The 15,898-nt window shown below is 34.3% G+C and overlaps 1 protein-coding gene across 24 annotated transcripts in view; it reads right to left on the bottom strand.

Moving 5' to 3' along the window:
- Positions 1 to 15,898, bottom strand: part of LOC145297783 (FH1/FH2 domain-containing protein 3-like) — a 760,653-nt gene that overhangs the window by 555,860 nt on the left and 188,895 nt on the right. For 8 of the 24 annotated variants that reach the window (XM_080144053.1, XM_080144056.1, XM_080144061.1 and 5 more), the window contains one exon: positions 8,476 to 8,539. The exons of the other annotated variants lie outside the window; for them this stretch is intronic. In XM_080144053.1, coding sequence (XP_080000179.1) covers positions 8,476 to 8,478 — 3 coding nt within the window. In that variant the 5' untranslated portion in view covers positions 8,479 to 8,539. The remainder of the gene's footprint in view (positions 1 to 8,475; positions 8,540 to 15,898) is intronic. 24 annotated transcript variants of the gene reach the window in all.

Genomic DNA, 15,898 nt, shown 5'->3' with positions numbered 1-15,898 from the left:
TAAGAAAAAATACCGCATAGAAATGACAAGATTTTAAAAGTTAGGGTTAGGTTAGGTGACAGTTCCCGCATTTATTTCTTTAATGTGAAACAGATTTTCGTCAAGTCGTGGATGTTCTTGGGATAAGAGACTTCAGAGACCTGAAGCGAAAGAAGTAATTTTTACAATTGCATCATGACAAACGGCTCCGTCCAGTCTTGTCAGAATATGGATACCCAGTTGAGGGGGCAAGAGTTGCGCAATCATCAACCACAGCTCTCCTAGGTCAGCACCGTTTTTAAATTCCTGTTGCAAGTATTAAAGTTCAGGACGACTGGAAACAATGCCGAGATAAGCGGAGAACACATACAGCATCGAGCGTTTCCAAATAGTCACCCATCTAGTACTGGCCAGCCTAATCGTTGCTTAACTTCGGTGATATTGTAATAACTGGTGTGTCAACGAGATTGTGCAGTATATTCTGACATTATATATATATATCTCCACTGGGCTGGACAATACACAATCACCATCTCCGACAAATAAACTGTGCCCAACGTCAAATGAGAAAAAAGAAAAAAAAAATGTATTGTTTTTTTTGTTTTTTTTTTAATTTTTGATGAGAGCTTTGTTATAAGCCCAAAATTTAAAACTTTAAATAAATGAATATTTGTTTATTAAAAATAAAAATAAAAATTTGCACGTGGTTGTTCTTCTAATCTCATGTTTTGAATATATATATATATCAAACGGATATCAGCATGGAAATTTCTCGGCGCGGTACACTGGTACTCGCCAGGCTCATCGTTACTTAACGGTGATATGGGGAGAAACGGTGCGTGAACGTGATTATGCTATATATATATATATATATATATACATATATATGAGAAAGAAAATTAAAACTAAGTTAAAATTTACAATCCAAATTTATTGTTCGACTGAATACTAAAAAAAAAACCCAACAATTTACAAATTTCTTATTCCGCAGAGTTTCAAAAAATGCCAAGCTTCTCATCAGAGGACAAAAAGAAATCAGCAAATTATATTTGTAGCAATGTTAGTATTTGCTGGCTATGGTATTAAGTGAACTAGCAATTTATTATAGGCATAAATTGTCAAGTAAAACAAGTGAAAACATGTTGGATATATATGTCGAATGGGTTTAAAGAGTATGGATACATTCTCTTTATAGAGATTTGCCAAGATATAAGAAATTCAGTTATTCAATATTAGACAAATAAATTGCATAGTTACGACAATTACAAAATTACTGTTTCGATCAATCGATGGCCTTCATCGGGTAACCTAAACTTCCTATATCAAAGAGACGTGCTCTTTATATATATATATATATATATATATATATATATATATATATATATAATATTCCGAATTTTATAATGTTCATGTAATTGAGAATTCGGTAATCGTTCATATACCAATAAATTTTAAGTCAGTATAAGGTGACTTAATTTGTAAGCTTCCAAATTACCAGTTTTTGTAATCAAGCATTCATATATTGTTTCAACAAAATCAAGATAACAAAAGTTGGATTGGTAGCAACAAGTAGTGTATTTTTATTGTTCGTTACAAATGTTTCGCGATCATTGTGCCCAGCGACACAATAGCAAGAAAAAGTAAGAAATTGTTCGAATGGTCGCGAAACGATTGTAACGAACAATAAGACTGCACTACTTGTTGCTATCAATCCGATCTTTGTTGTCTTGGTTTTGTGAAATTATATATATATATATATATATATATACTTGCCTCCACAAAGGCTTATATTTATACCAAAAATCGATTTTTAATGTGAGTAAAATCTAGCTTCCCTCAAAGTGGGATTCTTGATTGAAACAACAATAAAACTGCCTCAGTCTAGAAGGATCTCCCCTTCACTGACCGAGAATAGAACGGATCAGGTATAACCTTATAACAGATCTATTTTCCTCTGACTGCGGGAAGATTAAACATAAGGTCGGGCACGTGGGTTTTGAAAAGTTAGCGCCCTAAATGTGGAGCATTCTGGCTGAACGAAAACTGACCCGATAGCCCCGAGACCATTCCATGTGAAAGGTACCTCAGGCGATTGGCAATAAACTACCCCCTTCTCAAAGGGCAAGAGGGTAAAGCCTGGGAAGGTGGAATTCCTAGAACTGCACAAATCTATAACTCAGACCGATAGAGAACAATTCCATGTCGGCCACAACGTGTCTCAGAACTTGTCTTTGGTATAAAATCGCCACGTCGAAGTCAAAATGTAAAGTTGATCATATCACGTCATGAAATTTATTTCAGAGACAGGACATTTTTGGAAATAAACCATGTTCATGAAAGGTTTTATGTTATTCATTTTGTATTTTACAATTGAATCTTACCATTTATCAAAGCCCGAAGGCCACTCGAGAATAAGGATTAATGAGTGTACGGTGATCACCGGGACGAAAGGACGTCTCAACACAAATTTGTTTACATTGGTCTTGACGAAGACCATATTGTGGTCAGCTGGAAAGCAGGTCTGCGAAACAGAGTTCCACAGGCGGGCAGTTTGGTTTTAAGTACATAGTGGAAGGAAGAACAGTTCTTTGAAGTGATGGTGGAAATAAAACAAGTTCTCGCTCTGAATGTTTTGCAGGGGGATCAGAAATTGGAGCTCAGTCGAACATCTATCATAAAAATAAGGATAGAGTAGAGAAATACTATCAACGTTTTTTCTGTGGCTTCAGGGATAAGAACTCGGTGCCTAGAATTAAACGAGAATTCCATGAGCAGAGTTTCTTTCCCAGAATCGTGGAACGCAATACCCGTGTCTGCTTCCGACTGACTATAACATGGTCGCTTTCAAATCTGAATAAATTCCAATTCAGCTGCCTTCTAAAGTAATGTGTGCCCTATCCAAGTTCCGCCATAACTGATCATGTCTCGCCATCAACCATACAATTAACTCTTCTCTTGCAGTAGCCTCCAGATGACCTCCCGAGTTAAAAAAAACCTTATAACTTATAATTTTCTGCTCTGTTTAGGCAAGAAAGAATACTCTGAGCAGCAGTACCACGGATGTGGAAGTATTACATTACCTTTTTTTTATTTATTTGGGGGTCACCACTTATCAAGGCCCGAAGGCCACTCAGGGATAAGGGTTATTGCGTGTACAGTAATCAATGAGATAGTATTGTAGTAATCATTAGTATTGGGGTTTTGATAGAGGGCTTACTTAAGGGGGCGGTTTGTCTGGAGTTTGAAACGAAGCTGTTTCTTATAGAGCTAAAGTATTGCATATAGAGTCAGATGCTGTCTATTCACAAACCCCTCGGTAAATCTGTAAGCTTCATAAAAAGTACAATGACATGATCTGCGTATTCATTCTATTGTGGACTGTTATCCCCATCTTCATAGATTTTGTTGTTTCATCACGTTTCGGCAAACTCATCCTCTGGCCTTCTTCAGGTGGTTAATCGAGACGAGATAGGAATGCCGGGCCCTGTAACTATCCCCAGTAATTACTGCCTTCCTAGTTGTTGTTGTCGTCTCACCACGTTATTGGCCAACTAGTCCTTTGGCCTGCTTTAGGTAGCATTGAAACCGCTATCTTCATGTATGTGTGTGTTTTCTCGTATGTGTGCGTGTGTATTATATATATATATATATATATATATATATATATATACTAGCATGGGCGCCCGGCGTAGTAGGAAGGCAGGCTCGAACCCGTACCGCAAAGGAGGAAAAGAACGGGGCAAAACCTAACGTTTATGCTGTTACGAACACCGCCAAACCGGAAGCGACATTTTTTAAAATTAAGGCTAGACAATCTAAAGGAGAGGATAACTTTAAAAAATATCGGCGAAAAAAGTGAAGTTGAAGGGGAAGGTATTAATGTTTTTAGCCAATGTTTCGATATTTGTCGTAGAAAAGATCGAACTTTAAAACAATACTGATCTTGGTAAAATCCGTCGCCTCTATTGAAAGTTTAAGGCAGACATGCAAACAGACATACATACATACATTTATATATTGGAAACTAAAAATTTTCGACCCAAACTGATGAAAAAGCTTGCCCTATCTCTGAATACCCTTTATGTAAAATTTCAAATATTTAGACCAGAAATTGTTTGAGTAATTTGGAAGAGATCGCAGAGGTCAATTTTTTTTTTAACTTGGACTCTTATTATGACCCCTTAAAATTTATTGTTTTGGGCTCAAATAAAGTTATTAAGTTAGATCCATGTCCAAGGAACCTATATCATGTTGTCAAGTGCGTAGACCCAAAATTGTCGGAGGAGTTTGGTAGAGTTCTCAAAGGACAAATCGTTGAACTTTGACCCCTTAATCGCTAAATTTCTGATCAAAAACCGATCACATCGATTTTCCCAAATCTCTGTAACCTGTATATCAAATTTCGTGTCTGTAGACTAAACATTGACAGAGTTATTGCGTAGGAAAATGTACACAGACAATTTCACTTATATATATATATATATATATATATATATATATATATATATGAGCAAACAGTTAAAAAACACTTTGAAATGAGTTAAAAAGATATTTAATATGAAAAGGAAACACTAGATAAATGGATACTTCGAAACTCCGTGGATTAAGGACGATCCATTTATCTAGTGTTTGCTTTTCAGATTAAATATGTTTTTAACTCATTTCAAAGTGTTTTTTAACATATTTTATTAACTATTTGCTCATATTATAAGCTCTATTTCCTATTTGGTTTCATCGAGCTTTTATATCTGGCTGAGATAATTTTATAAATATTAATTCTTTAATATTTATAATTTACTTTAATTTTACCATCTTGGATCATTTTGGTAAATTCAATTGTGATTTTCATTTTATATATATATATATATATATATATATATATATATATATATATATATATGTGTGTGTGTGTGTGTGTGTGTTCTCATATGCATATACGTGTGTGTTGTCATGTATATGTGTGTTCTCATATGTGTGTGTGTGTATTCTCGTATGTGTGTGTGTGTGTATTCTCATATGTATGTGCGTGTGTGTATTCTCATATGCATATATGTGTGTTCTCATATCTATGTGTGCATGTGTGTGTGTGTTCTCATATAATATTTCTATAGACTGACACTTCTATCTTAGAATATTTGTGAACTCTTTCAACTTAGCATATTGGCGAACTCTTTGTAACATCATGTTCTTTGGGATATCTCGTAAGCATCTTTAAGGCTTCGTAGGCCAATCACCACCTTATTTCGATTTCTTTGCGTGATGAGCGGTGCTTGAACGAAAACAATCTTAAACATTAAAAAAAGAAAACAAACAGAATACAAAACAAAGCTAAAGAAAATCAACAACCAAAGAAATAAAAAAACAATTTTTTAAAAAATACGTATCTAGATTTCAAAACAAGGGTCAAACATCACATCAAAATTTTAACACAAACTGCACAAAGCGTTAAAAACAAAGGCTTTAGTTAACAAATAGATAATAATAAACAAAAACCAGAGTGAAAACAAAAATGAAAAGAAACAAAAATATACAGCAAAAATAAAAAAAAATTCCAGCACTTTTGATGATGTCAGCAAAATGTGAGTCCTTACAGGAAAAAATGGCGTCCTATAATTATAGAACAATTAAACACAAACGACACACGCGTTAAAAACATAGGTTTAAGTAAAAAATATACATTGGAAAAAAAAAATTGCATTAAAACAAAAACGAAGAAAAATTATACAGCGAGAAAAATCTAGCACTTTTAATGACGTCAGCAGAATGTGAGTTCTTAAAGAAAAAATGGCACCTCGTAGTTCTACAAACGTTCGCTAAAATAAATATGTAAGGAGCTATAGCGAGACTAGCAACGTATAATCTATTATTGCGGTTTACAAAGTGCATCGATATGATTTGGACGGAAAGTGCAAAGTGCAAGAATCATGCGAAATGTATAAGCGAGTGTTATCATTGCAGTGAAAAGCAGTGAATAAGTGGTCCCTGTGGAACACCGTAGCGTGTGACAACCTCCATCTGATTTATTTGTTATTTTTATATATAACAAAAATCAACTGTTTTTTTTCTGTACATACGATGAAAATGTTACTCGTCACATAAACATGGAAGACTGAGGGAGGGGGTGTTTCTTTGAAAGGAATTGATTTGACGAAACGGTGCCTATGATGACTGCGGCAAAGGGGTCTAGCAAATGGCATTTAAAATCGTGCTCTGTTTAAGGGTTCCGTGTCGAATGTCCCCAACATTTTTCGGGTGGATCATATATGTTGTACCTGTGACAAGTGACAAGTGCCAAGCAGGAATCAAAATTGTAAGCGCCAATCACTTTATATATATATATATATATATATATATATATATATATATATATATATATATACACTGTCGACAAAATATCGGATTTCGAACTTAACTTGCTTATCTAGTCACACGGAAGGCCTATAATAGAACGAAACAGCGTGATTTTGACTTCACTTTACAAGTTATATATATATATATTAAAATAAAAATTACAGTTAAGTTATTCAAAATGATCCAAAATGGCAAAACTAAAGTAAATTATAAATTTAATATTTATAAAGTAATCTCAACCAGATGTAAAAGCTCGATAAAACCAAATAGGAGATAGAGCTTATAATAAGTATATTTCTTCCATTCCTTTTTTACGCACATTTTATCTTTCTTTTTATAATATATTGGAATTCTTTCCCTTTTCCTTGTACCTATTTCTGAATTATTCCATGGATTTCTGCCTTTTGGATTACTTTGGATCATCTTCCAATTACGCAATTCCCTTGGAATTTACTTGTGCGAATGGAAGTTTAACTAACTTTCTTGGATTCTGCATCTTTGGATTTTACCGTCATTGGATATTTTACCCTTCACCAGACTATCCATTCACGTGAAATCACTTTTTTATTCACCCTATTCCCTCTGCTTCACTTTTTGTTATCAAGTAAAATCTATGACTCACTTGTAGTTTCATTTAATACTTTTGCAAGCAAAATCCGATCCCGCATTTTGCTAAATCCTACCCTCTGATGAGAAGGAAAGTATTTCTTCGAAACTCCGCGGATTAAGGACTATCTACTTATTTAGTGTTTCCTTTTTAAAATTAAATATGTTTTTAACTCTTTTTCAAAGTGTTTTTTAACATGTTTTATTAACTACTTGTTCTTGGTACATATATATATATATATATATATATATACACCAAGTTAAAGGTATTCAGGAGAGAAAGCTCGTGAATTAAAACGTTATTAAGGGTGCTCAATAAAAAGAACATTATATAAACCGTTATTAAATAGAATAGAGAGATCTTGGCAGCTGATAATGCACTTATGTATGTATATATGTACAATATATATCCGACGGCGTAATAAGTAATGACTCCGAATACTGACAAAACGGTTAGGTTTCGATCCCAACTTGAGACACCTCATTGTCAAGCAATTCTGAAGAGGATTGTAATTATCTCTGCTATCACCACTTTTCGGTTGATCACTCAAGTACTGGTAAAGCTAATCGCTTTTTCGTTAAACAGAATAGACTTCTCTTCTTGATAATATGCAGATACGTTCCAAGCATAGAGCATTCTAGGCAACTGCTAATGCGTACGTACATTCTGAAACACTTATGTTGTAAGCAGCGTATTCTGTTTGTTTGATATCTGACTGTATTTTAAATGTTTTAGACGGAGATAATTGCGTGAGAACTTCCGCCATAAAATGACGCCTATGTAATTAGAACAGATACTACACTTTGATCTTAGCCCAAAATCCATAAAAATGTTTGTTTTTTTAATGTGCGCCAACGTTTAGATCTAATATAAATAATTTTACTTTTAATTTACTAATACCAATAATACTGTGGGTCTTACGTTCGTACTTGAGATGCATCAAAAGAAAATATGTTTTATTTTTATTTATTAATACCTATAATACTGTGGGGTGTGCTTGAGCACTTAATTTTTATATAAAAATGTTTTACTTATAATTTATTCATTCATACCAATAATACCGTGGGTCTGCGTTCGCGCTACACATAAGAAAACACGTTTTACTTTTAATTCATTCATACCAATGATATTATGTGGTTCGTGTTCGCGCTAGACATTTATAAAAATAAACGTTTTACTTTTAATTTATGGATACCTATAATATTGTGGGGTTTGCTTGAGCGCTTGACATTTATAAAAAAGAAAAACACGTTTTATTTTTAAGTTATTCATGCCAATAACACTGTGGGGTCTGCGTTCGCGCTAGACATTCATAAAAAAGGAAATACGTTTTAATTTATATTCCAATTTAATTTAATTTCTATTACCAATAATATAGTGAGGTGTGCGTTCGCGCTTGGCATTTAATGGTAATTATAAATTGGAATATTGTGAAAATTGTAACTTGGGAGGTTGTCAGTCACGCACTCTGTTTTTAAAACTTTCATTTTTTTTTATGCAAAGAAGCCGTTTGAATCGATTAGAATGAGAAACGTTACCATGTTTTATATTTTGGTTTAACGATTCTCGACTTTTCGTTCAAAAATGCCCAGTAATTGAAACCTGAAATAAAAATAGATAAAACATCCGGGCTTAATACTTTACAACACAAAGACAACAACAACAACAACAGCAATAATGGAAACAACATCAAACGACATTATCAGCTAACAGATAGTAATGGCCGACCGGAAGTACCTCAGTCATGGTGCTCTGGAGTAGAATCTTCACCGGTTTAAAATGCTAGAAAAATTATATATAAACGTTATTTATATTCAGAATTTTCGATCCTTATAGATAATAATATTCTTCATCGTTCAACTGACAATCAAAAAGAATAAATGTGGGCCTGGGGTTTACTTAAGATAGTTCCGGAGGCTTCGTCGCCAAACAGCATTCTCGGTTCGAATGACATCTCCGTGGAACCAGCTAGCTGACGAGATTGTAAACCAGGCCACACTACAGGGTTCAAGGCGGCCTTTTACAGACGATGGTCAAACCTCTACGGGTTTTCTGCCTTGTATAATTGCTCTTTGTGCATAGTCCCCTAAATTCTTACTGACCTTTTCCCCTTGTTATGGCAATCGCTTGCGTGTTTATTCTTTGCCAATTAAATAAATGAATAAATTAAATGATTGCCGTTACCCTTACTTTGTCCTTTAGTTTTCTCATTTCATAAGGTATTTGTTTGTGAAACAAGAGGAAGAATCACTGTTTACTGAGTCGGCGTCTACCTATCTTCGTTGACTAGTTTTAAAAATAACGCTTATATCACGGAGAAAAAGTTTCACTATATATATATATATATATATATATATATATATATATATATATATATATTACTGCTCTTTCTCTCATATATTATAAAATTTTGGCTTAAAATTCAAAGACTCACATTTTTTATAACTTTCGTTTATTCCACCGTGGATTTCCTCCATTACAGCTGTTTCGTTAACATCTGTAATTGGGGAAGTCCACGATGTGATAAACGAAAATTATAAAAAATGTGAGTCGTTGAATTTTAAGCCAAAATTTTGTACTATATATGCTCTGCTACTATAAAATAGATCTACTGAGTTTCATTCGTTTTTAAGGGGAGTTTTTTTTTCGTAACAGTTTCAACCCTTAAAATGAAAATGGTATACATTGAAATTAACAATATTTCAAAAATAAATATTAAATAAAATTTAATAAAATGTCAACTTGATCGTTTGGTGTGATTTCTCCCTTGTCTGTTTGCTGCTTTTTTTTCATGCCAAACTACTAAGTTGACATTTTATCAGCTTTTTTTATTTAACATTTTAAATTATTATTTATTTACATAAAAATACAGGAGAAAATGATTTAAAAAAATAAAAAAAGATACAATTCGGAAGAGACACAAGGTGCTGGAGTTTTGATATTAACAATAAAAGAACACGAAAGGAGATTCTACACTTCAAGATCACCCCCCCCATATATATATATATATATATATATATATATATATATATATATATATATATATTAGTCATCCACATACAGTACTGTTTCGCTGTTTCACAGCTCATCAGTGCGGCTAGAATTGTACATGTCAACGTACTTAAAGGAATAAATTGTAAGATGGTCAACATCTTCAAATTTGAAATATATATACATTTTAATCATTTATTGGTATATATATATATATATATATATATATATATATGTATATATATATACCGATAAATGATTAAAATATTAACATTCACAATTCTTGACAGCACCTGTTTCATAACGTAAAATCATTCATTTAATTATTATATCAATCAATGAATTTACTCTGCCCTTAACACCTCAGAAGAAATAGAAATTACAAAATCTGAAAATTCGAAGAGAAGTTGCGATCACGTTTTTGTGTGCATGTCAACGCACTTATAGGAATAAATTGTAAGATGGATAACATCTTGGAATTTGGAATATAGACTTTTGTCATTTATTGGTTATATGCTCTGTAATTACAGTGAGCTTCATACATGATTTGTATGAATAAAAAGTGAAATATAATTGAGAAAAACATTTATACACACATATATATATAAATATATATACACACATGTTTTTATATATATATATGTTTACATATATATGTGTGTATATGTGTGTACGTGCCGATATATACCTACATTTATATACGTATGTATTTATAATATATTTATTCATATAGATTAATATTCATTACATAGTTGCTATACTAAACATGCTAATGTTTCGGAAGGATTGGTTTATTAAAAAAACAAAGGCTCTTCGTTAGGCAACAGAAAGTTTATCCGCTATTCATCATAGCTGATTCTTAAATGAAAAAAAAAAAAAAGAGAAAAATCTATACGCGTATAAATCGATATACTAAATTGAATAAATAAACCGTAACGTTCTCATCATATCGAACGCATGGAAAACATCACAGTTGAAGAATACACGAATTTGATATTTATAGTAAGACCATGACACGAGGAAAAAAAAAGAAAAACAAAAAACACAAATTGATTCCAATCTTAATGAAAGCGCCTTGTTCGCCGAAAATTTTGACTTAAAAAAATACATTTTATATTCTATTATATCAAATTCACAAGCGACCTTCAGTCGCATGTATCTCTTTGTAGAGAGGTACTGACGTCCTCCTACTACAGCGCCTAGTATTCCTAAATAGCAACCCATCAATTACTGACACGGCTCGACATTGCTTAACTTCGGTGATCTAACAAGAACCGACCTGATTAGTTGAAAGAAATGAATCGTAATGGAAGCAACCTTCACCCAAAATCTTGAAGTTAAACACGTAATAAATACATAAACTGCGTTGCTTACTTCCTTAGCGACCATCTTGTTTTCTTTTGTTTCAACGTTTTCTTTCGGAGTTTAGAAAAAAAAAATCACTTATCTACGCCATCTGTATTTTAATGAAATTGCATGAGGAGTTCTAGCATGTATGTTTATACAGAATGGTATGATAAAATTGTCGCTCTAGAAAAGACATGATTCCATTTCCGTTTGATGAACAACTTTTTTTTTTTTTTTTTTTTTTTGTTGCAGACCATTTACTAGTTGACCAGTCGTGTACAAATCCCAAAAGCGACAGGAGCCTTTTATTATGTCTGAGAGTCATACAATGATTAACGAGCGAGATCGGAGATGCACCGCTGTACAACTCTACCAATCCAAATTATGAAAACAAAAGCATTCCTCAGTATGTATCGCTGGATTGCCACAAATAACGGCGACGTACCCAGTGTGATGAAAACAAAGTTTCCGACGCGGTTCTGGTCTTTGGTGTGGTTTCAAGTGAGGACCACATCATGCCACATCACATCTTCAAAGTCAGCATGAAAGTCAACACCAAAATGTTCTTGGATATGCTGAAGAGTGTAGTAATCCCAGTGCAATGAGGTGGCCACTAGCAGACCCTGGTTGTAGCAGAAGGACTCGCTTCCAGGCCACGTTCAGGCTTGCCTTCAGAAGGAATGTCACGACTATGTACCCTTCTCTCACTGGCCTTCCCTCTCTCCAGATCTGATCCCACTGGACCACTTCGTTTGATCATATGTCGAGAACATCACCAACATTACCTCCCACGCCAAAACCAGTCTGATCGCCGCCATCTGCCGAGCTCCCACCGGCTATTGTGGAAAAGGCATGCTCCCAGTTCTGGACCTACATCGAGGCGATGATTGTGACTGAAGGCGGCTACATTGAATATATGTGTTCTACTACACAATCAAGTTACCTGAATTGATTTTTTCAATAAAAGTTTTAAAGTAAAGCTGCAGCGTTGTTTTCTTTTAGGGCGACGCCTTTATCATTCCACACTGTAATCTGCGCATTTTTTCGTCTCTGCATGACTGACACCAATGTGGCAGGGCACGATCGTGGGAAACCACTGGTTTAGATAGTGAACAAGTCTGAGACGATAAGAAAACACCGATTCGCCAGCCAAGATGTAGACGGATCAATTTTCAATCAATAAGTTAAAGATGTAATTGAGAAGTGAAACTTATTGAACGACGGTGGCGTGCCTTTCTTTGTCAAGGTTAATATAATCAATGTTTCATGTGGTGTTTTGTTTCTCAGTCATGCGGCATATCAACCTTTTTTGGATGGTGATTTAATCGCGAAACAAAACGTCTATTATAAACGTTTCGGCAATGTGTAGACACAGCGGCCTAAAAAAGAAAATGGCCGCTGGATTCGAGTTTTACGTAAAAACTGAAACAGAAAAGAAATCCTTATTCCGGTTATCTTTACAATTATATAAAACGATGTTTGTATCTGTGTGTTCGTTTCTTATGGATTCGAAAACGTCTAGGCCGACTTTTATGAAATTCCACACGGAGGTAATTTAGGTGTCTGATAGTATTCTCAGATTGGTTTTGTATCGGAATGTCTTCGATAAGTATCGATACTCGAAATAATCTGATAAAAGAAGGGAAGGCAATTTTGGTCAAAGTTAACACCTTACACTGCCTAACACCACAAGTGCAGTTGAAAAGATCAACATATTAAATCAACAGTAGATTTTTTTAATATGGCAGGGGCGAGTTTGAAATGAATGTTTCTATTCAATGCAAAATTGTACCATGATACTTAACTTTTTTATTTCTAACTTAAATTCAAGCCATCATCACCGCACAAGCAGTAAGGCCAAGCATATAAAATCAGCAGTATGTTCTTTGATATGACAGGAGAGCGATAAAAATGAATAGTTGTATTCAAAGCACAACTGAACCTTGATACTTGACTTTTGCATTTTAAACTTTAATTCAAACCATTATATATAAAAATAATTTTATAAAAAAAATCAACAGTACGGTTCTCTACAGTGCAATGTAAACTACAATGTATTGTGAACTAAGTCACTGTGGAGAAGCATGTAAAGCTTCCTCCTGGTGCACCACGATGGGTCTCCGACTAGAGTAGGCAATCAATTGATTTGATTGATAAATGGACAATTTCACAGATTTCGATGACGATAAAAATATGGAGGTATGAAATATTCGTTAATCATCATTCAATCCCGGGCAACATCGGGTCTTCATGCTAGTAAATTATAAAGATAATTGTTCGCAAGGAAAGTTTGCTTTTTTTTATAAAAAGTGTTTTATTCATATATGACAACGAAATCTGTTTCTAGAACATTTCCATCTCCAACCATCAATTGGCTGCGAATAACGATTCAATACGCAGAGTTAATTACAGATTTCCCACCATCAAAAAATGGTTATTAATCAATGCTTGGAAATTCATTTGAATCATTTCGAAATTGTCAGCCAGCTTTATGGCAAGTTAGAATATTGCTTTTTTTCTTCAGTCCGCAACAAGCCGTTGTCAAAGATATTATTTGCAAAACTTGTTGGACACATTCTATAAACTCCGTTGCCATTTTTTTCCTGTGTCGCTGTGTCTACATATTACGAACGTTTCATTGCAGTTTATTGAAGATAAATTGCTATTTAACTCTTTCAAGACAAATGATAGGGCTAGGACAACAGCATATTCTTTTCATTATATTGACTCTCGCGTGTGTATCCGTTGATATCTTATACGCTTTTAGTATATAGAGTGATGTGGTTTTCGGTTGATTGACTGTGTCGGATATATACTAGAGAGTCAAAACAATGATATGAATATTTTGTTGCCATAGTCCTAGTTATCACGTACGAAGGTCTACAGCCACTCGAGGATGAAGATTAAGGAGTGATATGACGTCATTTTTAATTACACAATTCCAGGAATAGATGAACACTTTCATACACTTTAAATAGAGTTACGACTAAGTGTTGTACTAGTCTGAGCGGCAGTCATTTGTGGTTTGTTGGTCACACTGATCACACCATTTATGATTATGCTTAGTGTTAGATGTTAGTCAAGGTTTCGATCTTGTCAATCAGTCCATCAGAAATTTGGCTATCTCGGTGGTCTTTTAGCTGCCAGGCTGAGGCATTCTTTATGGATAGTACTAGGAAGTCTACCTTTTTAGTCTTTACTTTTCAGCTTTCGGGTTGAGCAGGTGAATCGTTTTTGTCTAATGTCGAGGGACTTACTCAAGCCTTTTTTTGAAGGGTTAAAGGGTTCCTTCTTTAGGGCGTATTTAGTTCTCTTTCACCTTAGGGTCGGAAAATCAGCGTCCCCGGGAAGGGATACTATGACTTTCAAAAAAAGTGCTCGGACAGCCTCGTCGGCATTTCCTGGTAAAGGCGTCTCAGGGGATTAAAATAAATCCCTTCTCAAAGAGAGAAGGCAAATCCTGGATAGGAGGACCTCCTAGAACTGCACAGAACCATCATCACACCGCAATCAACAGGGATCAGGTAATTATAGGAATGATCTAATTTCTGTAATTTGGGGGGCTGTGGGAAAAATAGGGGCTCCGGTTTATTTTGCCCACTTTGTGTCTTATCCCCCTCCCCCTCCTGTAAAAGGTGACGTAAATATCTACATATAGTGTCTTCTTTTTGTCTTCTGTAAAATCTCCCCGACGTGTAAACTTTTTATCCTTATCTCTTTTGGCCTTGATGACCTGGTGACCTGGGGGGGGGGGACTAAACAAACGGGGCTGGCTATATATACGCCATAATATATACATACATGTATATATAGACTGACTGAGACGTTAAGGAAAACCAACCTGAAAAGATTACCAAACTTGGTCCTAAAAGCAACAAGTAAACGAATTTGTATACGCTTACAATCAAAACAACGTCCCCCTTTGTTGCCTGGTAAGGCGAACTATTATAAATTAACATCCACTTCAACAACAATAGTAGTAGTAGTAGTAGTAGTAGTACTACTACTACTACTACTACTAATAATAATAATTGAATGACTAAAAAAATGAAGGTCGCGTAAACGATAAGAAAACAAATAAAAAATTCGCGTCGAATAAACGGCCAAATGTTTTGCAACAATGTCTATTAGTGCGTGGAATAGAAAGAAGCGGAATTGCGTTTCTGGTTGATGGCCGTGTTGATAGGAGGAAAGCAGCTGGGTTTTAGGAAGGTTTCGGTTTAGTGTGACCTCCAATGATGAAATGTGATGCCATAACATTTAAAAAAAATAAAATAAAATAAAATAAAAGTAAAACAAAGAAATAAGGAGTGTATAAAATCTGTGAGGATTTGAAAGAAAGGTTAATATATTCTTTGTGGTAGGACACACACACACACACACACACACACACACACACAAGAAGTATAAAAATGGAGTAGGAAGAAATCAGAGCCGGAAGAAGAGTAAAAAAGAAATGTTAAAAAAAGAAAAGGAAAAAAAAGACAAAATGGAGAAAAAGGAAAAAAAGAAAAATGCATAAAAGGAAGAAAACAAATGAAATGGAATACCAAAACGAAACAACAAAAACAAAAAAAAAAAATGAACAAAATTTGAGGGAATTTAGCGGAAAGGTAATTAAAA

This window comes from Euprymna scolopes, chromosome 18 (genome assembly GCF_053919585.1).
Source record: "Euprymna scolopes isolate OS-2025 chromosome 18, ASM5391958v1, whole genome shotgun sequence".
NCBI classification, from domain to species: domain Eukaryota; kingdom Metazoa; phylum Mollusca; class Cephalopoda; order Sepiida; family Sepiolidae; genus Euprymna; species Euprymna scolopes.
The sequence above is the reverse complement of the archived record's forward strand: the minus strand, read 5'-3'. Positions and strand labels throughout refer to the sequence as shown.